This window comes from Prionailurus bengalensis, chromosome D1 (assembly GCF_016509475.1).
Source record: "Prionailurus bengalensis isolate Pbe53 chromosome D1, Fcat_Pben_1.1_paternal_pri, whole genome shotgun sequence".
Lineage (NCBI taxonomy): Eukaryota > Metazoa > Chordata > Mammalia > Carnivora > Felidae > Prionailurus > Prionailurus bengalensis.
The window spans coordinates 99,741,890-99,767,008 of record NC_057346.1 but is presented as its reverse complement, the minus strand read 5'-3'; the positions used below and the strand labels follow the sequence as shown (position 1 = coordinate 99,767,008).

The window sequence follows — 25,119 nt, the reverse complement described above, 5'->3', positions numbered from 1 at the left end:
CCCCCAGGAGGGCTGGAAGCTGAGGCCTCATCCGCTACACCCTGCAGAGAGCTGGAAGGCCCAGCAACAGCCATCCAAACCCCATTATCCCAGCCCCTCCCAAGAAGCCTTATAGTTAGGGGAGAACTGTTCCTCGCTCTCAGGATAAAGACCAAATCCAACGCATGGCCCTGTGAGGCCCTCATTTCCCCGTCTGGTCCCCAAACTCCTTAAACTCCAGAACCACTGGCTTCTCAAAGCTCCTCTAGGTCAGGACTGGTGAGAGCCTGGCTTCTTTTCCAGGCTGCCGATTTCCCCTAGACACTTTTTTCACCTGCCACTCATCGCTCCCTACCTCAGTGCTACCCGTGCCTTTTGTTTTAAATGAAATATTTAAAGCTTCAGAAAGTTACCCAGAACATAACAAAAACCTGTGTACCCCTGGCCAACCTCATACACCTTAACATTTTGCTCTCCTTGCTTCAATTTTTAAAGCTTTGTAAAATGTTACACATGACGTTCAAGCCACCTGCGCGCCCTCCCTCATCCCATCCCTCTACGCTTCTTCCTCTGAAATCACCACTGAAACTTGGCGGCTTAGCATCGCTCTACATGTTTCTCAATACTACATGAACTCACACAGATGCCTATATTCTTAAAACATGATCTAGCTTTGTGTTGCTTGCTTTCAAACTCTACGCATCATTCTGGAACTTGACGTTTTGAGGCAGATCAGTGTTGGTGCATAGATTTCTACCTGTATCCATTTCAGCTGGTGTACAGAATTCTGTGGATGGTATGATGCTGCTGCACTTTATCCTTTCCTCTGCAGAGGGACTTGCAGAGCGTTCCAGTGGGAGCTACTACAAATAATGCTGCATATTTCCTTATAACAAGGGACACCTGTGAACTTCTTTAGATTTGCCTACATTGCCCCAAAGTGATAGTACCACTTTATGCTGCCACCAGCACTTTATGAGAGTTCCACATCCTCACCAACGCTCGTGTTATCAGACTTTAAAATTTTTGTCATTTGATGTGAAGTGGCATCTCAATTTCATTGGCCTTTCCCTGATTACTAGTGAGTTTGGGCATGAAAATACGCCCATATGCTTATTAGCTGTTAGAGTTTTCTGTGGATTGCCTGCTCATATCCTTGGGCTATTTTTCTGCTGAGGTTCTTCATCTTTTCCTTATTGATTTGTAGGAGTTCTTTATAAAACTTTTTTTAGAAGAAAAAATTCTGCAGACCAATCTGTTGTTAGACATACACATAAATCTCCTCTCCTCGTCTCTCACTTGTCTTTCAGCTTTGTTTATGCTATCTTTGGTTGAACTGAAAATTTTAATTCTTTTTTTAAATTTATTAAAAAAATTTTTAATGTTTGTTTATTTTTGAGAGACTGCCCGTGCACAAGTGGGGGAGGGGCAGAGCGAGAGGGAGAGAGAGAATCCAAAGCAGGCTCTGTGCTGTCATTGTAGAACCTGATGCTGGGCTCAAACCCACAGAACTGAGAGATCATGATCTGAGCTGAAGTTGGATGCTCAACTGACTGAGCCACCCAGGTACCCCTAAAGTTTATTTATTTTGAGAGAGAGAGAGGGAGGGAGGGGCAGAGACAAAGAGAGAGAGAATCCCTAGCAGGCTCCATGCTGTCAGTGCAGAGCCTGATGCAGAACTCGAACGCACAGACTGGGAGATCATGACCTGAGCTGAAATCAAGAGTCAGATACTTAACCAACTGAGCCACCCAGGCATCCCCTGAGAACTTTAATTCTTAATTCCCTGGTAGTCCTCGGGTTTAGGGATGGCTGGGGTTCAATTTGCCATCAGGGAATTCTTGCTTTCTATCTGATAATTCTCTTTGCCCTAGAAAGTCAGCTCTACTGCGGGGCGAGGACTGTATTTTTTCACTGCTCTGTTCTCAGCACCTGGAAGGTACTTGCAATGAATGCTGACTGAATGAAGAAATGAATGCAATTTTTTTTTGCGGTCAAGTTGATCAATCTCGTCCACTGGGCTTGGGCTCTTCATACCTTAAGAATTCTTTTACTACCTGTTGGCCATAAATATATTTTCCTCTATTCTCTTTTAAGAGTATTTTAGTTTTGCATTTCATATTTAGGCTTGTCATCTATGTGAAATTGACTTCTGAATATGAAATTGACTTCTGAATATGATATGGAGTAGGAATCTAACTTGATTTTTCCCTATGTGAATAACCAACTGCTGCATCAATTCTTCTTGAATTGATCCCCTTTCCCTACTGCTCTGCAGTATTGCTTCTTTATAGGGGCGCCTGGGTGGCTCAGTCGGTTAAGCGTCCGACTTCAGCTCAGGCCATGATATCACGGTCCGTGAGTTCAAGCCCTGTGTTGGGCTCCGTGCTTACAGCTCAGAGCCTGGAGCCTGTTTCAGATTCTATGTCTCCCTCTCTTTCTGACCCTCCCCATTCATGCTCTGTCTCTCTCTGTCTCAAAAATAAATAAACATTAAAAAAATTTTTAAAAAGTATTACTTCTTTATAGATCAACTTTTTAAAGCCTTAAAAAAATTTTTTTTCATGTTTTTATTTATTTTTGAGTGATACTGTTAGATGGCAAGTCAGAGCTGGGGAAGATATCCAGGCAGAAAGCTATTGTAGGGGAGAGGCATAAAGAAAGACACCAAGAAAGCATAAAGCTGTATTGTCATGCACGGTATGAAGTCTGGCATATAGAAGATGCTTAGGAAACAGCTGAAAAATGAATACAGGAATCAATCCCTATTTACCAGTTATACTTTTCTAAAATAGGTAATATTTTTTGAGGGCTGTGTGACAGGCATTTTACAGGCATTATCTCATTAAATCCTCAAATCAATTTTATGAGGCAGGTGTTATAATTATTTCCATTTTACAGATGAAGAAACTGAGGCTTAGAGAGACTGCTCACTGTCATAAGCCAGTAAGTGAAAGAATTTGGGATTTGAATCCAGGGCTGTCTGGCTCCAGCACCTGAGTCCTGCCTTTGTGACACAGGGACCAGCTGAAAAGTGAACCTCTTAAATTGGGATGAATTACTAGGTCTGAACTAGATTCCTTAGGAGTTTGTGTGTTTTCCAGGCATTGTCTCTGTCTAGCACATATTATTACTCACTAGAAATCTGGCCTTCAGGGAGGGAGACGTGAGGTAAATTGTGTTTTAAAATGACCAGAGAGAGATTGAAATGTAAATCCTTTTGATGGGATCGATTCTAAAATGCCAGAATCAGACTGGCTTTCAATGCACTAAATCCATACTCCTCAAAGTGGATGACCATTAGCATCACCTGGCAAGTGTTTGGAAATATGAGTTTTGGAGCCCCACCTCAGATCCCCTGAACTCTGGGGATGGAGTCTGCCATCTGTGGTTTAATAAGCCCTGCAGGTGACCCTGTGTCAACTTGCACCCTGAACGGGTTACAGGTGTGAGGGTCCTCTTGGCCCAGCAGGGAGGAGGCCAGAGCCCGCAGGCTGATCACGGGCAAAGTCATCTTTACTGACTTTTTGTTATGTGTATATTATTTTCTGAGTGTTCTGAGGTGAAAAAAGGCCAGAAATAACTGCCTTAGGGGGCTGAGAAACTTCTTGTTTATTTTATTTTTTAAAAAATTTTTAATGTTTATTTATTTTTGAGAGAGTGACAGAGACAGAGCATGAACGGGGGGCAGGGGGCAGAGAGAGAGGGAGACACAGAATCAGAAGCAGGCTCCAGGCTCCGAGCCTCGGCACAGAGCCCGATTCAGGGCTCGAACTCACGAACCGTGAAATCATGACCTGAGCTGAAGTCGGATGCTTAACTGACTGAGCTACCCAGGCGCCCTTCTTCTTGTTTATTTTTAAAAATCTGGTAATAATAATAATGCCAACATTATTTTAACGGCAAGAAACTATTACTTATTGAATGTCTACAATGTGCTAATATGCATATATTCATAAAATATATATTTTTTGAAACCAATTTGACAATAAATTTCATATATTTAAAAAAAAATAAAATAAAATAAAAAATAAAATAAAATATATATTTTTTCTAGTTGTTGAAAGTTACACTGTCCTTGGAGTGAGTTAGTATTATTCCCCATTTTACAGATATGGACACAAGGCTTAGAGAAGCTATGAGAAATCCCCAAGGTCATCCAGTTAATGGGGCCCCAGTGGCAAGTACATCCAGGTCTTTCCAATGCTATGATGCTTGTGCTCTTATAGGTCAGGGTTAAGACTACTACTTCTAACATTGAAACTTTACTCTGTGCCAGACATTGTTTTAAGCACATTATGTACTTCTTCAATTATTACAACTATTATTATTTCCATTTGATAAATGAGGAGAATGAGGCTCAAAAAAAAAAAAAAAAAAAAAACAACTTTCCCAAGGGCACAAGCTGGTGGACTGTGAAACCAGGATTTGAACTCAAGAAGTCTGGCTCGAATTGCCAGACACGGCAAGGTGCTTCTCACCTTCAGGAAAGCCTCCTGGTCCAAGGAGGAGGGAGACAGAGATGCTGTGGTGATCATTTAAGGATAAAACCTGTGATGACCCCCCCACTGCTACAGGAATGTGCGAGGTGGAGGGTGTCTGGGGCTAGGCCTGTCTTGCAGCCCATTTGCCATCTTTCCTGTGCCTCTGGCTCACACCTGCTGCCCCAGGGCCTGGCCGCGGTGCTTGCCGTCCATGAGTCAGGCACACGTGGAGACGCCATGCCCCCGAACAGGCTCTGCTGTGCAGCTGCGTGTGGATTACATTCTTCCATGCACACATCATCGCAGCCTGGAGCCTCTTTCTGTGGCCTGTCCCCAGACCTCAGGGCCCTGAGAAAAATAAGCCCAGCCATGACATGGGAGAGTGCGATGCCTCTTCTAGCAACAGTAACTGCCTTGGAGGCCTAACCACCTCCATTTGCGATTTTGATCAGAAGCCTGGCCTTGTGTGAGGAAGTTGGGATCTCGATCTTTGGGACAAAGTAAGAATAGCTTAAGCTAGCTTAAGCGCTAGAGAGCGCTTTCTGGGATATAGACAAGTTTTGTACCCACACGCCAGCTGGAGTGGAGTGAGCAAAGAATGGCATTGGGGAGGCGGGGTTGACACAAAGCCTAATACACAGGGAGCAAACTAACTTCCCCTGGTTCTGAATTTACCTCTAACTTCTTTTTATTTTATTTTTTATTTTTATATATTTTTAAATGTTTATTTTTGAGAGAGAGAGAGAGAGAAAGAGAAAGAGAGAGAGTGTGTGAGCAGGGGTGGGTGGGCAGAGAGAGGGAGACACAGAATCGGAAGCAGGAAGCAGGCTCCGGCCGCTGAGCTGTCAGCACAGAGCCCGATACTGGGCTTAAACTCATGAAGCGTGAGATCATGACCTGAGCCAAAGTCAGACGCTTAAACAACTGAGCCACCCAGGTGACCCTCACCTCTAATTTCATAGCCAGCATCCTGAGGATTGTCCTAGGCCCTTCTGTTGTTTCTACCTGCATTCCCATAATCCCCTCACACTGCTACCAGCATGGACTATCAAACAGCAGGCTTCCTGGAGGGGATAAGCTTTGGTTCCAGCCACAGCTAGGGGGATACCACTGCTGAAGTCAGTGGTATCAATATTTGTATTGTAAGTCAGTGGTATCAATATTTGTATTGTATCAATAATTGTAAGAATCCGAGCATTTTAGATGACTGTGTTACTTCTATTTTTTTATTTAAAAAAATTTTAAATTTACATCCAAGTTAGTTAGCATATAGTGCAATAATGATTTCAGGAGTAGATCCCAGTGATTCATCCTCTATGTTTAACACCCAGTGCTCATCCCAATAAGTGTCTTCCTTAATGCCCCTTACCCATTTAGCCCCCCACCACAACCCCTCCAGCAACCTTCAGTTTGTTCTCTGTATTTAAGAGTCTCTTATGTTTTGTCCCCCTCCCTGTTTTTTATATTATTTTTGCTTCCCTTCCCTTATGTTCATCTGTTTTGTATCTTAAACTCCACATATGAATGAAGTGATATTTATCTTTCTCTAATTTTGCTTAGCACAATACCCTCTAGTTCCATCCACGTAGTTGCAAATGGCAAGATTTCATTCTTTTTGATTGCCGAGTAATACTCCATTGTCTATATATACCACATCTTCTTTACTTCACTCATCTGATATGTCATTTGCAAATATCTTTTCCCATTCCACTGTTGCCTTTTAGTTTTGCTGATTGTTTCTTTCGCTGTACAGAAGCTTTTTATCTTGATGAGGTCAGAATAGTTCATTCTTGGTGTTACTTCTTTTTTTTTTTTTAATTTTTTTTTTTTTTTTTTTGAGACAGAGACAGAGGGTGAGCAGGGGATGGGCAGAGAGAGCGGGAGACACAGAATCTGAAGCAGGCTCCAGGCTCTGAGCTGTCAGCACAGAGCCTGATGCGGAGCTCAAACTCACGGACTGTTAGATCATGACCTGAGCTGAAGTTGGACGCTTAACCACTGAGCCACCCAGGCGCCCCACTTGGTGTTACTTCTAATCTTGAGTGCTTACACATATCAAATTGTTTGGAAGGGTCTGGAAGTTGGGTGGGGCAAGTGCAAAGCTGAGGCTGCTAGGGGTTGAAAATCCTACAGAAGGTCACCCTCATTAACTTGCCACCAACCTTTCAGGAAAGGGGAACAGTAACTGTTCTGGAGTGACAGAAACCAAGGTGAGATGTCACAGAGTGGTGGCAGACAGTGACTGAGGCCCAAAGGGGTCCTCTTCTACACCTAATGTTAAGCTCCCTGAGGGGAAGAACAGCATCTATTCATCACTGTATCCCCAGTGTACATAATCACTCCTGGCATTCAAGAAATACCTGATGGAATGAAGTACTGCTACAACATGGGTGAACCGTGAAAACACTATGCCAAGTGTAAGAAGCTAGTCACAAAGGACCACATACTATATGATTCCACTCATTTTAAATGTCTAGAATAGGCAAATTTATAGAGACACAAAGTAGATTAGTGGTTGCCCAGGGCTGAGGAGGAGGGAAGGATTGGGGAGTAGTGGCTAAGGACTGCAGGATTTCTTTTGGGGGCAATTAAAATGTTCTAAACTTGATTGTGCTGATGGATACGAATATACTCTGTGACTATAATAAAAGCCCATTGAATTTTGTTTTAAGTAGGCTTCATGTCCAGCACAGAGCCCAATGCAGAGCCCAACGCGGGGCTTGTACTCATGACCCTGAGATTAAGACCTGAGCTGAGATCAAGAGTTGGACCAGAAACCCCAAGCTGTTAAAAATTTTTAATGAATACATAAATGAATGAATGAACAAATGAATATAGGATACAGTGGCTGATGTTTGTTCTTCGAGTTACTGAGAATCATGGACTATTTGAACTACGTAAAATGCCTGACAAGCGATGTCATTCATATGTTCATTTAATCGGGAGACACTTAATGGAGTGTCTAGCACGTATCTAGGTACTGGTTTGGGCAACAGGGATCCAGCAGCAAATAAGACTGGTATAGATCCTGCCTGCCCTCATGGAGCTTACACTTACTTGGAGCTTACTTACACTTACGGTTCCTTTTCTCTGGGAAGATTTTAGTTAGAGATCACAGCTGATTTTTATTATTCAGCTATGTAGAAATCATAGTACAGTCTTTAAAGAGTTTTTTTCCCCCAAATTTGGGGCTGACTCTTCCTTAAAATAATCTGACCTCAAGGGGCACTATCATTGGAAATCTGAAGGTAACTCCAGCTGGCTGCTCTTAAATTACAAGAGATAATCTCCCACATTTTATTGTCAACCATGGAAAAAAAATCTAAATCTAAATCTCCTTTGGATAGCAGATCAGTTAAAATGATAAAACCCGAATTGCTGCTTTTACCAGGGGCCAAGTGCCACTGGAAAAGGTAAGTATCCACTGGACAACGCAGGGAAGAAGATTTTGGTTGCGTGACCACTAAACAAGTTTTGCACATGACCAGCCAAATCAGCGTGTGAGCTGTGAACTGCAGAACAGCCCGCCCCGGTGTGAGGCTGGAGTCTGTCGCTGGCAGCGGAGGGGATGGTTGGCTCACCTCAGAAGGACTCAGATGGTTCTTGGTACAGCGTAGCCAGTGCAGCTGTGGTGTCAGTGGGTCAAACCACCACACAGAAATGATTTCACAAGATGAGCAGGCAGGAGGGTGAGGAGGTTAAGGGCAAAGTCTGTGGATTCAGGCAGCCCTGGGTTCAGGTCATGCCTCTGCTACTTACAAGCTATCAGTAAATTCAGGCCACATACTTGACCTCTTTGAGCCTTAATTTCCTCTTTTTTTTTTTTTTAATTGAGGCATATCAGTTTCCTCTTGAGTAAAATAGGAAGGTAACAGTTTTTAGGATTAAGTGAGGTAATTAAGGTAAATGAATTTAAATGAAATAATGAAGGTAAATGCATACACTATGCTTGAGGTAAGATGGACATTAAAAAATATTATTAAGACTTTACTTTTGGGGCACCTGGGTGGCTCAGTCGGTTAAGCGGCCGACTTCGGCTCAGGTCATGATCTCACAGTCCGTGAATTTGAGCCCCGCGTTGGGCTCTGTGCTGACAGCTCAGAGCCTGGAGCCTGCTTCAGATTCTGTGTCTCCCTCTCTCTCTGATCCTCCCTTGTTCATGATCTGTCTCTCTCTGTCTCAAAAATAAATAAACATTAACCAAAAAAAAGACTTTACTTTTGGGGTGCCTGGGTGGCTCAGTCAGTTGGGTGTCCAACTTTGGCTCAGGTCATGATCTCACGGTTCATGAGTTTGAGCCCCGTGTCAGGCTCTGTGCTGACAGCTCAGAGCCTGGAACCTGCTTCGGGTTCTGCGTCTCCCTCTCTCTCTGTCCTCCGCGCCCCGCCCTCTGTCTCTCTAAAAAATAAACATTAAAAAGTTAAAAAAGAAAAACAAGACTTTACTTTTTAGAGCAGTTTTAGGTTCACAGCAAAATGGAGGGGGAGGTGCAGAGATTTACCACATACCCCCCATCCCCCAACTCTTGCATAGCTTCCTCCATATCAACACCTGCACTGCACTGGAGTGGAACCTTTGTTACAATTGATGAAGCTACACTGACACAACATGATCACCCAGAGTTCATACTTTACATTACCCTTCATGTGTGCTTTTGGGACAGATGTACAATGACATGTATCTATCATGTATAGTACAATGCAGAGTATTTTCCTAAAAATCCTCTTTTCTGACAATTTCAGACAACACAATTTTTGAAATTCTTCCATTTGTCACCTTAGGTCAAATTTCGTGTCAAGTAAAAGGTAACTGAGGCACAGTCCAACTACCTCATTTGGTTAAAATGGGAATGACCATGAAATCAAACGCAGAAATAAGGGGGTTCAAACTATTTCTGCCAAGTCTTCCTGGTTCTGGACTAATCTTGAAAATCTTCTTTCAGCATAAATAATATCACTTATCCTTCTCTTAATTGGGCTTTATCACCTCCATACCTTTCCAGTCTCCAACCTCAATCTATGCCTTCATTCACTGGTCACTGCCAACTCTTGCCCTTTCGTTTCTCAGAATATCCTCTAGAGACTTGTATGTGTGTGTGTGTGTGTGTGTGTGTGTGTGTGTGTGTGTGTGTGTCTTCATCTCACCACCCCCCAGCTCTGTCTGCAGACCCTAAGGCCCCCCACAGAAACCACAAAGGATCATTTGGCTTCCCTTGGGAAAGGCAGAAAGTGAGCATTATGTTTTGGGGCAAATCTCAAACAGACCCCTCTCCAAATTCCAGTGTCTCCCTAATGGTTTTGTATTTTTCCTAATGGTTTGCTTGTTTGTGTGTATACATTTCAGGTTTCTCTAAGAAGTCCTGGTCCGCAGAGCGCTGAGTTAGCTTCTAGAGCCCAGGGCACATACCTGGCTGCTTTCTGAGTGAGCTCCAGGGGGAAATCCGGGCACAGCAGTTGCAGCAAACAGTGATATTCTCTCATGGTCAGCAAATCTGAAGTTGAAATGGAGAGGAACACATTAGGTCTCTGCGTGTGAAGTCATTGCTCTTTGTTTGGCCATTTCATGGGTTTCAGACCTAGCCTCGGTAGAGCTGCTCTTGTAAAGGTGAGTTAGTGCTAGCTACTAACCTCTGGTAGTGAGATTCTAAGATCAATGTTTCTACAAAGTTTTTCCCGGGTGGAAGGTACCCAGCTACAACATTTTGGCTAACGGAGCTTCCCTGGTTTGAAAAATGGTCGGGTGAGAAGGGAACAAGAGGGATACCTTGATCCACATTCTTAGTCCGGTTTTCCTTGTGTATGAAAATCTACAAGAACGAGTCATTTCAAAGCTGGTTAAATCTGCTGAAATTCTCTGGCATGGTAGCATTCACCACAACATGCCCAAAGACCATCCATAGATATCTGGAAGCACTACTAAGGCAAACTCAGTCTTTCAATATATGGAGAAGAATACATCACAGCAACCCACAGACCTTATTACTCTGTCATCCAGTATTGCACAGCCTGGCTTCTTTTGGATGCCTGCACAAAAATCTGGCCATTCTATTATAGGAAACCAAGACAAAGGTTCAAGATATACAATCAAGGCAACCAGATGATTCCTGATATACAGAAGCAGTGCCCTGGGAGAGATGAGCCAGGATGAGGCTCTGCAGCCCAGCAGCAAACCCAGAGATGCAAATCTCAGGGAGGTCTCTCGGCTCCCAAGGGGGAGGAAATACACTGATGTGTAAAGGTTGTTTTGTTATTACATGTACCAAAGCCAAAAGATTTTAGAACAGCCAGGCAATCCGCAAGTACTCTGTATACCAAAGCATTTCAAATATGGAAGAACAAGCTAATGGTAAAGCAACAGCAGGCAACCTGGAAGCCATCCTAACTGGGAGAATGAGTGAGACAAGGGAATCCAGAGGGCATGGCCACATTTGGGGAATGAAGATGATGATCATAGGCACTTGGTTTCTTTGGACCCAAGTTAGCCCAAGCCACAGGCATCCAGATCTCCTGCCCTGCTAGTTTGGTTGATGCTTTTCCAAGATAAAAACCCCAAATCTCCAGGGACAGGCCTGGGTTCCTACTACTTTTTCATCAAAGCTCAATTCAAGGTGGGGGCAGAGAGTTAAACTAACCACACTGCCAAAGTCAGGGTCACCAAAGCAACAGGCTCAGTGCCAGTGTAGGTCAAAGGATCAAGATGGCTTTTGTGGCCTTCGTCTTGGCCACAGTGGGGTGTGCACTTTCCTCTCCTCATTCGCCTGACCTCAGGCACAGCCTGGTAGGAGGTTTTGCTCATCAAAGGATGGTGTAATAGCCACTCACGGTCTTACAGCTTTAAGGTAAGGGGCAGGAAAGGTGAAGAAAGGGGAGAAAAGCTATTGAATATAACGGATTCCCACATTATTCTCACTCCAGAACTCCCTGTGTAAAGAGGAGTGACTTCTGGAAGGAAGTAAATACACGCATACCTTGGAGATACTGTGGGTTTGGTTCAGAACACCGCAATAAAGCAAACATCCCAACAAAGTGAATCAAATGAATTTTTTGGTTTTCCAGTGCATGTAAAAGTAATGGTTACGCTAAGCTGCAATCTATTAAGTGTGCAATAGCATTATATCTAAAAAAAAAAGTACATGCCTTAGTTTAAAAATACTTTATTGCTAAAAAATGCTAACCATCATCTGAGCTTTCGGCAAGTTGTAATCACTGATCACAGATGACCACAATAATGAAAAGGTTTGAAATATTGTGAGAATTACCAAAACATGACACAGAGACACAAAGTGAGCAAATGCTATTGGAAAAATGGCGCCGATGGACTTGCACAATGCAGGATTGCCACAAACCTTCAATTTGTAAAAAAATGCAATGTCAGCGAAGCACAAACACGTCTATAAAAGAAAATGCTATCTTTGAATCATCATTGCTTTCCTCGGCTAATTGGTGGATGTATCTGATCATTCTTAGGGGGTCAAAGTGTTTCACAGAAATTCGCTTTTGTCCCCCAAAGTTACCCACAAGATATCCTTGGGGAGATAAATCAGTGAAGGAATACGGGAAGCCTAGAGGACTGTGTAACTCCCACACTGAGTCAAGAAAGACAAGGTTGGGTATCAATCTCAGCCTCCTGGTTTCCAGACCCTCAGCTCTCTTTAGGTTCTTGATGACATTCTAACTCATGTACTTCAAATAGTTGCTTCCAAAGATAGAAGGATGATTTACAAAAATCATTTTGTATTTCTCTAATGCAACAACAGCTCTTGGAAATACTAAATACATCAGAATAACAGAATACAGCTTGTTCACCACTTCTGGAACTTGACTTTCCCAAATGGAAAATGAGGAAGATAAAGAGATGAATGAAAATCTAGGCAAATAGAGAACTTTTGCCACCTTCATTGTGGAAGACAGCAGTTCTACTTCCACTAATGTAGTGGCTGGATATTTTGAGAGAGAGGCATTTGCTGCTCGGAGATACTCGTCAGTTGCGTAGTGGGTATTTGGGAGAATGGCAAGTGGTCACGCTTGTTCCAAAATCAGAACACTGATGAGCAAATGGGAGCTGGCCGCTTCCTGTCTCTCGGGCTAGGGTTCAACCCTTAGCTCTGCAATTTACCAGTTACGCAACCGCGGGCAAATTGCTCAATCTCTCTAAATCTCAGTTTCTCATCTATAAAATGGGAATGATGACACTTACCTTTCAGGGTTGAAGTCAAGATTAAAAGAGAGGATGTCTATAAAGTACTTAGCAGAATGTCTACAACATAGTAACACCAAACAGTGGGGGATATTTTAGTTTTGTTTTTAAATGCTGGGGGCAAAGACAGGTGAGAAGAGGAAGGTGTTTCCTGCTGAGTTTAAGTGCTTAAACACCTAGGAGTGGTCTGCCTTGAAATTCTCTGTCAGGTTGCCCGAGCCAAACATGTTTTTAAATACTCTTTGCAGTATTCCTTCATTTCGTATTACTATGGGCCTCCTCAGTTTCAGGCACAGTGTTACAGCGATGAAGAAGCCAGCAGTCTTCTTAGCTCCCGAGACTTACACTCAGGCACTAGCTAACCCTAAATGTCTACTTCGGGCCCTCTAAGAGCTCTCCAAGATCTCAAAGGCCTTTTCAGGCAACGCTTTGTGCCTCAGGAACAACGGTAACGAGACTAAATAGTCACTGAGCCTTGAATTAGCTCACTTCACCTTCGCAACAACCTTATGAAGTAGACTCCATTATTCCCAGTCCCACTTCACAGCCAAGGACAAGGAGGCTTAGAGAGGTGAAGTATAGTTGACCCTTGAACAATGTGGGGTTAGGGGCACCAACCCCCTGCACAGTCAAAAATCCATGTATAACTTTTGACTCCTCAACAACTTAACTTCTAATAGCCCACTGTTGACTAGAAGCTGTACTGATAACACAGTCAATTAACTTATATTTTGTGTGTTATATGTATTTATATATTCTTATAATAAAGTAAGCTAGAGAAAAGAAAATGATATTAAGAAAAACATAAAGAAGAGAAAATACATGTATAGTATTGTACTGGAAAAAACAAAACATGTACAAAGGGATCTGTGCAGTTCAAACCCATGTTGCTTAAGGGTTGACTGTCATTTGGTAAGTGATAAAAGAAGGGTCCAGAGCCTGGGGGGACAGGAAGGGAACATGGCTTCCCACAACAAAACCTGAGGCTGGGAGGGAAAGATGGGGGTCTGAAGGCTGGGTGGGCTTAATGATAATATTAACACCCAACATTTATTGAGCACTTACTATGGGCCAGGCACTGTTCTTGCAAGGGCTTGTCCTATGTCGTCTCATTTGATCTTCACTATGGTTACTCCCATTTCACAGACACAAAAACTCAGATCACGCACGCGTAAGAGGTAGACCTGGCATTCAGACACAGGCAGTCTGGCTCTAGCGTTTACCCAACTAACACTTTCAGCACCTTGATCTTATCAACCGTAATGTGTGAAGGCTTAAGAGCTTGTTTTTCCCTCCAAACAAACTGCGGGAACTAAATAGCTCCAGGTGAACTGGATCAAGGAGACAATTCAAGTGATTTGGGATTTTTTTCATGTAAGAAATTTAGTCTGAAAGGTCTAATTACTGTCAACAGGAAAGACTTGCAGCTCCAGCAGCACAGCCTGTGCTGGGCCACAGGCCACGGGAGGGCGGGGGATGGGTGCACCTGTGCTCCTGGCCTCGCCACCATTTCTCATCCCCGCCCACCTGCCAGCCGCTCTTTGCCCTGGCAGGTGCAGGGAAGGTAAGTGGTGTGTACGGACAGACAGACACCTTCTCTAAAGGAACCCCACACCCCCAACTGGGAAAGCATCAGCCAGCAGGTCCTGAAAGATTAAAGGCGAAGGCACAAGAAGGGTTTGGTATAAGATCAACATTAAAACATTCTCTACAAATTGGTGCTTCTCTTTTTGTGGGTGGTCAGAGCTGTTAAACGTTCTTATTCTCAGCATTGTAATAGTCCCATTGACCGTGTGCCCGGCTCTGGACCAGAGGCTTTTACATCCTTGGTTCTCTTCTCTCCAGAGGCAACACAGCGTAGCACCGTGGCTCATAGCATAGACTTCAGAGTTATCCTGCCTGGGTCAAAATCTCAGCTTTGCCAATGATTTCAAATTACTTGACCATTAAGCTCTCTGTGCCTCAGTTTCCCCTTCTATAACATGAGGATAATGACAGTAGCACCATCATACAGTTGTTGTGAGTTAATGTAAAGGGCTTAGAACAATGGCTCATCAAAAGTGCTCTGTTACTATTTGCTATTATTATTTTAGAAATAAAAAAAACTAGGGTTTCTTTAAAGGTTGATTACCTTCTCAAGGAAACAGAACAACTTAGAGGAGGGAGAACGGTGATTCGCAGGTAAGCCCATCTAGCTCCAAAGGTCCTTCTAGTTCTCACCAGCAGGTGAGATCCGGCTGGTTTATGGAGGACTTGACTTCTGATGGTAGGATTGTTCACACCAGGTGACTGACAGGCTTTCTATTGAAGTTAAACATACAGATACCCTGCAGGTGGGCCACATTAAACTGGGCAGGGCAGTTGTATTAGTGGAGAGCCCAGACTTAGTAATCAGACGACCTTGTTTCAAAGCCTGGCTCCACTACTTAACCTCTAGTGTGATCTGGACAAGTTGCACAACTTCTCTGAACCTTGGTTTCCTCTTCTTAGAAACGTGAATGACCATGGTACCTACCTAGTGCGATTGTTGTAAAAACCAAATGAGGCAATTTAAATATAAGGCACTTTTCTGAGAAATTTTTGAAGTGCCCGATAAGTGGTAGGATTATTTTATAGTTATTAACTGATTAAAACTTGAAGTCCTGAAATTAAGGAATCTTTAGACTTAAAGCCCTTAGCACAATGCCTGGCACACAGCAGTAAATATTTATGGAAGGAATGAATGAATAAAAACATGCATTACATAGAGACCCAGAGGAAAATTCAGATGGACAGATTTCTGGTCACTGGGTGAACTACCGAGATGGGGACTCCCCAGGCACAGGAGGCATATATACAAATTTAAGGGGCCACGAGGAGATGTTGGAGCTGTAAAGTGCTGAAAATGGAAAACGTCCTGTTCAGTAGGTACCACAACTCTCAGTGAACACAATACGTCCTGGCAGGGGGACTACACTCCACGTGCTTGTTGACTCCTAGCACCTTCTCATCAGTGTTAAATCCAGTCAGCTTGGATATTTGTTTTCATAGGATTATATCACCAATTTTACCATGAAAACCAGAGGAAACCTAAGGCTTACTTCATAATAATTCACTTGACCACTGTTACAACTCTTGCAGGAATACTGTATTTTTCAAGATAACCAGCCCCTGGTTTAGAATAGTCTTTTGCTGGTTATCTCTACTCTAATCCCAGAGGGTGACAGGTGAGGTTATTTTGAATAAGAAAATTAGTCTAATCAGAAATTGCTGATGCCCAATAATCAAGGACTAACTTGTTCTCACATCCTTCTTTCTTGGAAAAGAAGGATGAAGGTCTCCTCTTGTCTTTTCTACATCTGGCCTGCCTTCTTGCTGTGGAAATTCCTGTTTCGGAAGCTCTGTGGGGGCAGCTTAGTCATCTCTACATCCTCCTCCAAGACCACCCTGTGTGCCCACACATTTGCTCAGGAAGAACTGCGGTGGTGTGGTTGTAGACTCAGATGCCTTTTCTCTTCCTGGGAAATGGTGGGAACCTTTTCCAGGGTCAGAGTGGTGTCATTCAAGGAGACCAGTGGAGGGCGCCTGGGTGACTCAGTCGGTTAAGTGTCCTGACTTTGGCTCAGGTCATGATCTCACAGTGTGTGGGTTCCAGACCCATGTCGGGCTCTGTGCTGACAGCTCAGAGCTTGGAGTGTGCTTTGGATTCTGTGTCTCCCTCTCTCTCTCTGCCCCTCTCCTGCTTGTGCTCGCTCTTTCTCTCTCTCAAAAATAAACATTAAAAAAGAAAATAAAGGAGACCAGTGGAGGAGTGCCAGACAGAAGCAACTAGCGCCATATCTTTGTCCCTCACTCGGAGAAAGCCCAAATCAAGCATTTTTAGCACCAAAAGGGTGGGGGATGAAATGGGCTTTAGTCTGGATTTGTTTCTGTGACTGCCTACAAATGTTGATGGCTGGGTGAGCTAGTGCTAGGACCAGAGCTAGAGATAATGAAATGTTACCAAGCATTGGGGAATCCCAGTGGACTGGACAACCTCTAGTTGGTTGGCTGCATAATCTCCATAGGAGGCCACAGAGGCCAGAGAACACCACAGCCCATGAGTGGACTCTCCAATTTTCAGTTGCAATTGTTTTTATGTTCTGTTCTGCAGGGCTTGTGGATGCTCATTCTAAATGACACTCACCCTCAGCCAGCCTGCTCTGCCAAGAGATGCTCGGAAGGACATGGATAGTTTGGGGCATGACCACACCGCCCCTTCCTAACCCCCAGCGCACTGAGGCTTTGGTACCAGTCTGCAGCTGAGTAAATACTACTCTGCAAGGAGGGGGATGGGAGGGAAGGAGAGCAGGGAGGAGAGAAGAGGAAGGAGGCAAGACATCTGACAGCTTCACTCCCCACGTAGCATGTAGTCCCACAAGTCACAGGAAGATTGCTGACATCCTAGAGCTATGTTCCTGTCAAGCAAACCCCAGAAGGAGAGCAGGCTGTGTTCCTAAATTTTATCCCTTTTGAGAGCACTGTTGTTTTATATTATAAATGGAGGGAAATCATAATTAGTTCACTGAAAAGGAAATGATTTCACAAAAGGAATGAGAAGCACTGGCTTCCACTGACACCTGTGGGGTAAAGTAGTTGGGCCATTATTAACACCATCCTTTGCGAGCTCATTATTCCCCAGAGCATGTTCAGTGTATTTAAACCAGGGCTGAAAGCCAGACTCCCTCTCTTTCTTTCCTTCATTATGACTGAGCCCAACATCAAATGATTATTTCTGTTTGACCAGTATATGCATTCTAGGCAAAGTATTAAATCACACACGGTAACAATTGCATGGCAATTTTTAGAATGAACAAAAGAAACCCCCCAGGAATTGTTTATATTAACCAAAGATTTAAAGAAATATGAGCATTTCTAATCAGCGTCTGAAAATCTGCAGGGATCGTGCATGGCACATCATGGCAATCTGGCCCGGTATTTAGGCTACCCACGGCCATCCCTAGCTCCCACAGTGGCACCAAACCAGAGGCCAGGTCTGACATGACAAGAATCCCACATACCATGTTAGAGCATCTTTTCTGTCCGTCATGATGGGGCTGTTGGGAGTTCAAGGACTAAGGCAAAGCTTGGTTCTGGGGGAGGACACTGTCTTAGACAGCTTTGATGACACGAACCACAGCAGGTTGCAATGCCCAGGACGGGCAACGCTATGGCGTTGTGGAAGGAGGCACCAGCGCCAGAAGACAAGAAACCCTCTGTCCAGTAGCAACAGGGCCAGCTATTCTGGCACGAGCACAGTCTCCTGACAATTATTGAGGAAGCTCAATAAATTGAGCTTTGGGAGGCAGCTTTGGACACCAAAATGTGGAGAAGGATCTTGGCACCATAAGTTCTTAGAGGGCCCAGCAGGGTATCAAGTTATTTCAAGCTTAGCGTCTGCACCCATTCACATTTAAAAAACAATGTGTATTTATTTATTTTGAGGGAGAGAGAGAGTGAGTGGGGGAAGGGACAGAAAGAGAGGAGGGAGAGAATCCCAAGCAGGCTCCATGCTGCCAGTGCAGAGCCTGACAAGGGGCTAGATCTCTTGAACTGTGAGATCATGACCTGAGCGAAATCAAGAGTCAGATGCTTTTCAAGAGTCGGACGCTTAACTGACCTGACTGAGCCATCCACACGCCCCCACCCATTCACATTTTAATTCAGAGACCAATGTCCAGCTCTACCAGGTGTTGCTACTTTTTTAAAATGTTTATTTATTTTTGAAAGAGAGAGAAAGAGAGAGAGCGCGTGCGCACGAGCAAGTGGGGGAGGGGCAGAGAGAGGGAGACACAGAATCTGAAGCGGGCTCCAGGCTCTGAGCTGTCAGCACAGATTCTGATGTGGAGCTCCAACTCACAGACCGTGAGATCATGACCTGAGCTGAAGTCAGCTACTTAACTGACTGAGGCACCCGGGCACCCTCAGGTATTGGTACTTCATGCTTTTGTTTGGAAATAGGGTGATAGGAAGTGCTCTTTGACACAGAGACTTTAGAGCCAAGGTGTAATTCTTATCCAGGAAGAAGCAAGTGCTGTCTCAAACTCCTGTGACCCAAACCTGCTCTTAACTGGGCAGAAATGGTTAAACAGGCATAAGAGCTAAGGTGGAGACAGAACTTCAGGCCCCCCTCATGGTAACTGGAGGTGAGAGGAAACATCCTGCCCTCTCAGTGGTGGTCTATCTGGAAAACGTCACTCAATCTTTGAAAAAGAGGCGTATTTTACACTTCCTCACATGGATTTTTATAACCAGAATGAGGGTTTTCATGTTGTTCTGGAGGAAGGAAAGGTCTGTTCTCCCAGAGGCAGGTTATAATATAGACAAGAGAACTCAGCCTGAGTTCTGCAAAGAACTAACCACATTATTCTGGGCACAACTCTTCTGGGCCTCCATTTTGTCACCTCGAAATGAGAAAGATGTGGTACGTGAAGGTTGAAAAAAAATTTTAAACAGATATACTTTTTTTTCAATGGAAATCTTATAAGGAACCTCAATGTATAACAGATAAAAGCAAAGCCTTTCTTACTCGACTTTCTCCTCAGTAGCCCTCACCTAGTCTAGAGGTGTGAGGAATGAAGTGGCTGGGAGAGAAGGCTCGAGGCATTGCTTTAAAATTCTAGGGCTCTACTGAGGATGGCTTGAAAAGCCCTGGCTCTAACCCCTAAGTGGGTCTTACCCCTGCTTACCCAGTGCAGCCTCCTGGATCGGCCAACCAGGGTCCAAGTCCTGGTTCTTTGGCTAACTAGCCGTGTTGACACTGAGCAAGCCACTTAGAAATGAGAGTGAATATTAATACTAATACTAATGATACTAACAGTATGAACAATAATGTTCCTAATCAGGAGAGTCTTTGAGAGAATTAAAACAGATGATTAAAACAATTTTTTTTAATGTTTATTTTTGAGAAAGAGAGAGACAGAGTGCGAGCAGGGGAGGAGCAGAGAGAGGGAGACACAGAATCTGAAGCAGGCTCCAGGCTCTGAGCTGTCAGCACAGAGCCCGACGTGGGGCTCAAACCCACAGACTGCAAGATCATGACCTGAGCTGAAGTCGGACGCTTAACCGGCTGCACCACCCAGGCACCCCTGGAATAGATGACTTAAAAAAGAGAGCGATTGGTAGCTACTGAACAGAACATAACGTATACAGACGTTGAGTCACTACGCCGTACTCCTGAAACTCTGAAACTAAGGTCACATTGTGTGTCAACCGTATGCAAATAAATAAACAAAAATTAAAAAAATAAAAGAGATAGTAAATTTAAAGTGCTAGTATACGGCCCAGGGTAAGTATTCAATAAACAGTACCTGCTCTTGTTACCACGGCTTTTGAGGCACACAGGTGGGATGGCACCTGCATAACAAAAGGCACAATTCATCCAAGTTCAAGCTCAAGCCAGTGGGTGGCTAAAACAATCTTATTCCTTATCTCATGATTATTTTATCTTGCCTTTGTTCTTATTGATGAGAGAAGAACAGACTTCCTGCCCCAAGGCAGGTGCACACCACTTTCCTTGAGAGTCAGTACCCTGCCAATCCTCTATCATCTCACTAGTGAAAGTACTGATGAGTCATATTTATAGACAGACTGTATAATCATGCAAACCATTTTCATACGCATGATCACTTTTGATCCCCATAAGAACCTTGACAGGCGGGGAGAGGAAAACAGTATTATTCCCGTTTTTATGAACCAGGAAAATGAACCTCAGTAAGGGACAAAAAGTACCAAGTAAATGGTAGAGCCACAATCTAATCAAGCCTTCTCTTTCCAGGTCAGGGCCTCTCTCCACTCACTACACAGGCCAGTTCCTTACGATGTCCTTTCTCTCTTGCTATATGGTTCCTGGGACTTCAGCCCGCTTTTATTTCTTCCAGGGATGAAAAACACCTGGCATAGTGGATTCCATAATGAGAGGGCAGTAAATGTTAGCTGCAACTGCTGTTATTGTTATTATTACCGTTAATATTTAAAACTGCTACCAGCTAGCTCATCTCTTCCTATCCTCCTTCTCCTAGACTGGCTCCAGGGTCAGATGTGGTCTACCTGGCTCCCCGCTTCCTTGCTGCCCCTAAAACAAACTGACAGACCCTTTCTAATTTAGGAGACTGCTGTTAATCTCTATAAGAAAACAGAGAAGGAACAACAAAAATAATAAACATTTTAAGCCATTATAGGCCCATATCTGCAATTTGAATAGGACTAAACATAGATTAGCAAAGTATATTTAATGTACACACAAAAATTACTTCCAACTACTTTTTTCCTTTCCAATTTAAAATCAGGCTGACAGTTGGGATGGGATTTTATTATTATTATTTGTTATTTACTAAAAAAATTTTTTTTAGGTAATCTCTATGACCAACTCGGGGCGTGAACTCACAACCCTGAGATCCAGAGTCACATGCTCTGCTGACTGAGCCAGCCAGGTGCCCCTGGGATGGAATTTCAAAAAAGCGATCAGCAAAACTGATGGCTTGTCTGAGAAAGCAAGCCACAGAAAACAAAAACCAACAGAAGTATTTCTCTGGGCTTTCCACTGTCCAAAGTAGCCATAGAATAAATAGGAAGTGGAACAGATTATGCATTTGATTTGCTTAAAATGCATTTTCCTTTTCTTCTAAATAAACATAAAAAGAAGCAGTGGCTAACGGAGTTACTCACTAAGAGTGATCTGAACCGAGACAGACTAAAAATAAGAAAACAATCTAAGTCCCCGGTTCTCGATGATTGTGTGAGTAGAGGAAGACCGTTGCCAGCACGTAGGCGTATTTATAAAGACCACAGCCTGTTCTCTTGTCAGAATCTACTAACTTCCACCAATGATGACGGATTTATGGCTACCCATCAACTAAAAAAATAGACTTAAGAAACAAAAACAGCAAGAACCAGAAAGAAGGGTGGATATAGATAAACACATACATCTTTTCAGATGAATCCACCTTTGTCTTTCCTGCTGCTTTCTGTCTTTTGTGGGCATATATAATGTACCCTATCTATAATTATATGTATATGTGTGGGTAAGAGAAAGAGGCGGCTAGAGACAGAAGAGTGGTTGACTTTTTTTGGGACTGGAAATGGGATGGGAAAGGAAATTGACATTAGCAGTTACTGTTCCTTAAAGCCATCGACTTTGTTTTTCAAAGTATGGTTTTCCTGTTAAAAGATTCTTTGCCTGTAATGTGAGTGAATCACTCATCTTATTTTAATAAAAATGTGAACCAAATGATAGTGGCTCTGCGTCCTGGGAAATGACACAATGGTTAGGCTTTCTGGACCCTGATCCTTATCTTTCAGTGGGCCTGGCAGGCGTACAAAAAGAAAGGAAAAAAGATGAAAAATATCCCAGTGGCATCAAAGGATGAACCCACCCAATTTCTTTCATGCACCAGTATTCTAAAAAACAAAGTCTGATCTTACTCACTGGGGTTTGGACAAGGTACCTGGTTTCCTCATTGATGGGTGGCCTTCAATCAGACACCAGCTCTTTCTGTCTCAGTTTCCTCTTCTGTCATGCCTCATGTCTAAATGATCAGGGTGGATTAGATGAAGTTAAATCTACTTTAAAGTACGTAAGATTGCACACCCTTTTGAGCTTTTGCATTTTGTCACCTCCATGTATATAACCCACTTGAAAAATTAAGAAAACAAAAGTATAAGCACCAGGAAGACATCAAAGAGTCTTAAAAAAAAAAAAAAAGCATGAGCATTCAGAATTATAAAAAAGAAAAGTGCAAACTTCTTGTCTCAGTAATCCTCAGCGTTGTATTTGGGTCTAAGATTCTAGGATTCTTTCACTGTAATTCTCTCTGATTGAGGCAGGAGCACAAAGAACAGGTAGGACATGATTTGGATGCAGGTAGCATGGAACTTGCTAGAAGGGTGGGAATGTTACACAATCCACATTGCTTCATTCTAGTGTGGCACAAGAACTAGTAGTAGCTAAGAACATGAGATTTGGAATTGAGACGGTCTTGGGTTCAAGATGCCTCTGTTACTTCCTAGTTATGGGGCATGGGCGAAATTCTTTAAGCTTCAGTTTTCCCATCTATAAAATTGGATTATACGTCTTCTTTCTTAGACTCTACACGGTGGGGGCCCCTGCTATTGCTCTAACTGCATCTCCTTCTACACATTCCTTGCTCAGACCACTCCAGCCACAATGGCTTTGTAGTTCTGGAATACGTCAAGCATGTTCTTGTCTCAGGCTTTTGTATCTGCTCTCCCCTCTCCCCCCAGATCTCTACATAGCTCTTTCCTCCTTCAGGTCTCTTTTCAAATGTCATCATACAGTAAGGCCACCCCTGGCCATGGCATTTAAAACCGCAATGCTCCCCCTACTTCCTGCTTAGTTTTTCTCCAAAGAACTTATTGTTGTATGATCTACTATATATTCTTCAACCATATTACTTGTTTCCCTCCTAGAATGTAAGTTCCAAGGAATCAGAGATTTTGCCTCCTTCATTCAGTGTTGGTTCTCAATAGCTGTTAAAGGAGCAGGACTGCTGGGATAATTAAGTGAGCTACTACTTATGAAGCTCTTCACATTCACCGCCTAAGAAAGAAATGGCTGGCAGACAGGTTTTGTTTGGCTTGAACTTATTTTTTTTAATTTGGGGCTGAAACATTAGAAAAGTCAAGACATTTCCTGCAATACAATCTAGATTCCAGATATGTCTTTTCTAAAAATATCAGAGGCCCTGAAGTCTCGGACCATCACTCCTGGACAATCAATCAGCTGGGGCTGAGGCGGAGGCTATCCTTGTAAGTCAGCCATGGCCCCCATTGCTGTTCACTGAATGACACCTGTGCTCCTTACATTACCTGTCTGGTTTTTGCAGGCACTTGAGTTTTCAACCACAGATGCAGAATTTCTCTCAAGAAGAATTTACAATAAAGATTTAATTCATATGACTAAATGAGTTTCAAACGAAAATACACAAACTTAGGTAACCTCATTACTCTAAGAAGAAAGAGCAAAATAGAAATCGCTGTGTACAGTATGATTCCATCTTTGATTTCAAAGAAAACAAAAGGAAATAAATTTGCATAGGAAAAAGAATGGAATATACCAAAGTGTTAATAGTGGTGGTCAACTCTGCATTTGGGGATTATGCTTTGTGTTTTCTTACAATGGGAAGAATAAATAGTCACCTAGATTTACAGCATGAAAATTATATCTCAATAGAATAGTGGAAGGAAGGAAGGAAGGAAGGAAGGAAGGAAGGAAGGAAGGATGGATGGAAGGAAGAAAAAGTAGGAAGGAAGGAAAGAAGGAAGGAAGCCACCTACAGAAATGGTCAACTTGGCACCTTCCTTCAAAAATCAATTTCTAGGGGCCACCTGGCTGGCTCAGTCAGAACAGCATGCAACTCTTGATCTCAGGGTTGTGAGTTCAAGCCCCGCATTGGGTGTAGAGATTACAAATAAATAAATAAATTTATTTTATTTTATTTTAATTTATTAAAAAAATTTTTTTTAAACGTTTATTTATTACTGAGAGACAGAGAGACACAGAGCGTGAGCAGGGGAGGGGCAGAGAGAGGGGGAGACACAGAATCTGAAGCAGGCTCCAGGCTCCGAGTTGTCAGCACAGAGGCCGACATGGGGCTTGAACTCACAAACCGTGAGATCATGAGCCGAGCCGAAGTCAGTCGCCCAACCAACTGAGCCATCCAGGTGCCCCAATAAATTTATTTTAAAAAAAAGAAATAGATTTCCATGTCCCCATTCTCAGTGGCTCTATGTTCCCCCTCAAAATCACCTTGTTTTGTCTACAATGAAAAGAGGGTGCAAAGCTGATCATCATATTTTATAATACTTTATATGCTTATGGATTTTATAATGCCCTTGGTCCTTCTTTGTATGTGCTCACAGTCCAGGCTTATGGGGGGGGGGCACAGTCAGGTTATACATCCCTTCAAATGAGGATGGGGTGGGAGGAAAAAACACTTATCAAAGTCAAGGCTAAAACTGATTTGTTACAATACTAACAAGATTTCATTTTTCTGACTTTAAAAATAATGTTTATTTTTGAGAGAGAGAGAGAGAGTATGTGTGCGTGTGCGTGTGTGTATGTGTGCATGTGCATGAGCAGGGGAGGGGCAGAGAGAGGAACAGAGGATCCAAAGCGAGCTCTGCACTGACAGCAGAGAGCCTGATGTGGGGCTCGAACTCGCGAACCATGAGATCATGACCTGAGCCAAAGTCAGACACTTAAGTGACCTAGTCACCCAGGCGCCCCGTTTTTCTGATTTTTAGTGATATTTATAAATGGTTTTCCTTCCTTTCCATAGCCCAAGGTGATTCTCTGTTTCCTCCTGGGGACAGTGCGGCTGAGCAGAAGGAAGTCTCAGGAGACTCAGAATCCTGCGTTGGCTCTGCTGGACTACCGCATCAGAGCAAGCTACTTACTCTTTAGGCCTCAGTTTCTTCTTCT

General features: G+C 43.3%; 1 protein-coding gene across 4 annotated transcripts in view; it reads right to left on the bottom strand.

Annotated features, from left to right (window-relative positions):
• CD1H11orf49 (chromosome D1 C11orf49 homolog) overlaps nucleotides 1-25,119 on the bottom strand; it is a 197,626-nt gene that overhangs the window by 14,878 nt on the left and 157,629 nt on the right. For all 4 annotated transcript variants that reach the window (XM_043582454.1, XM_043582455.1, XM_043582457.1 and 1 more), the window contains exon 4: nucleotides 9,870-9,954. In XM_043582454.1, coding sequence (XP_043438389.1) covers nucleotides 9,870-9,954 — 85 coding nt within the window. The remainder of the gene's footprint in view (nucleotides 1-9,869; nucleotides 9,955-25,119) is intronic.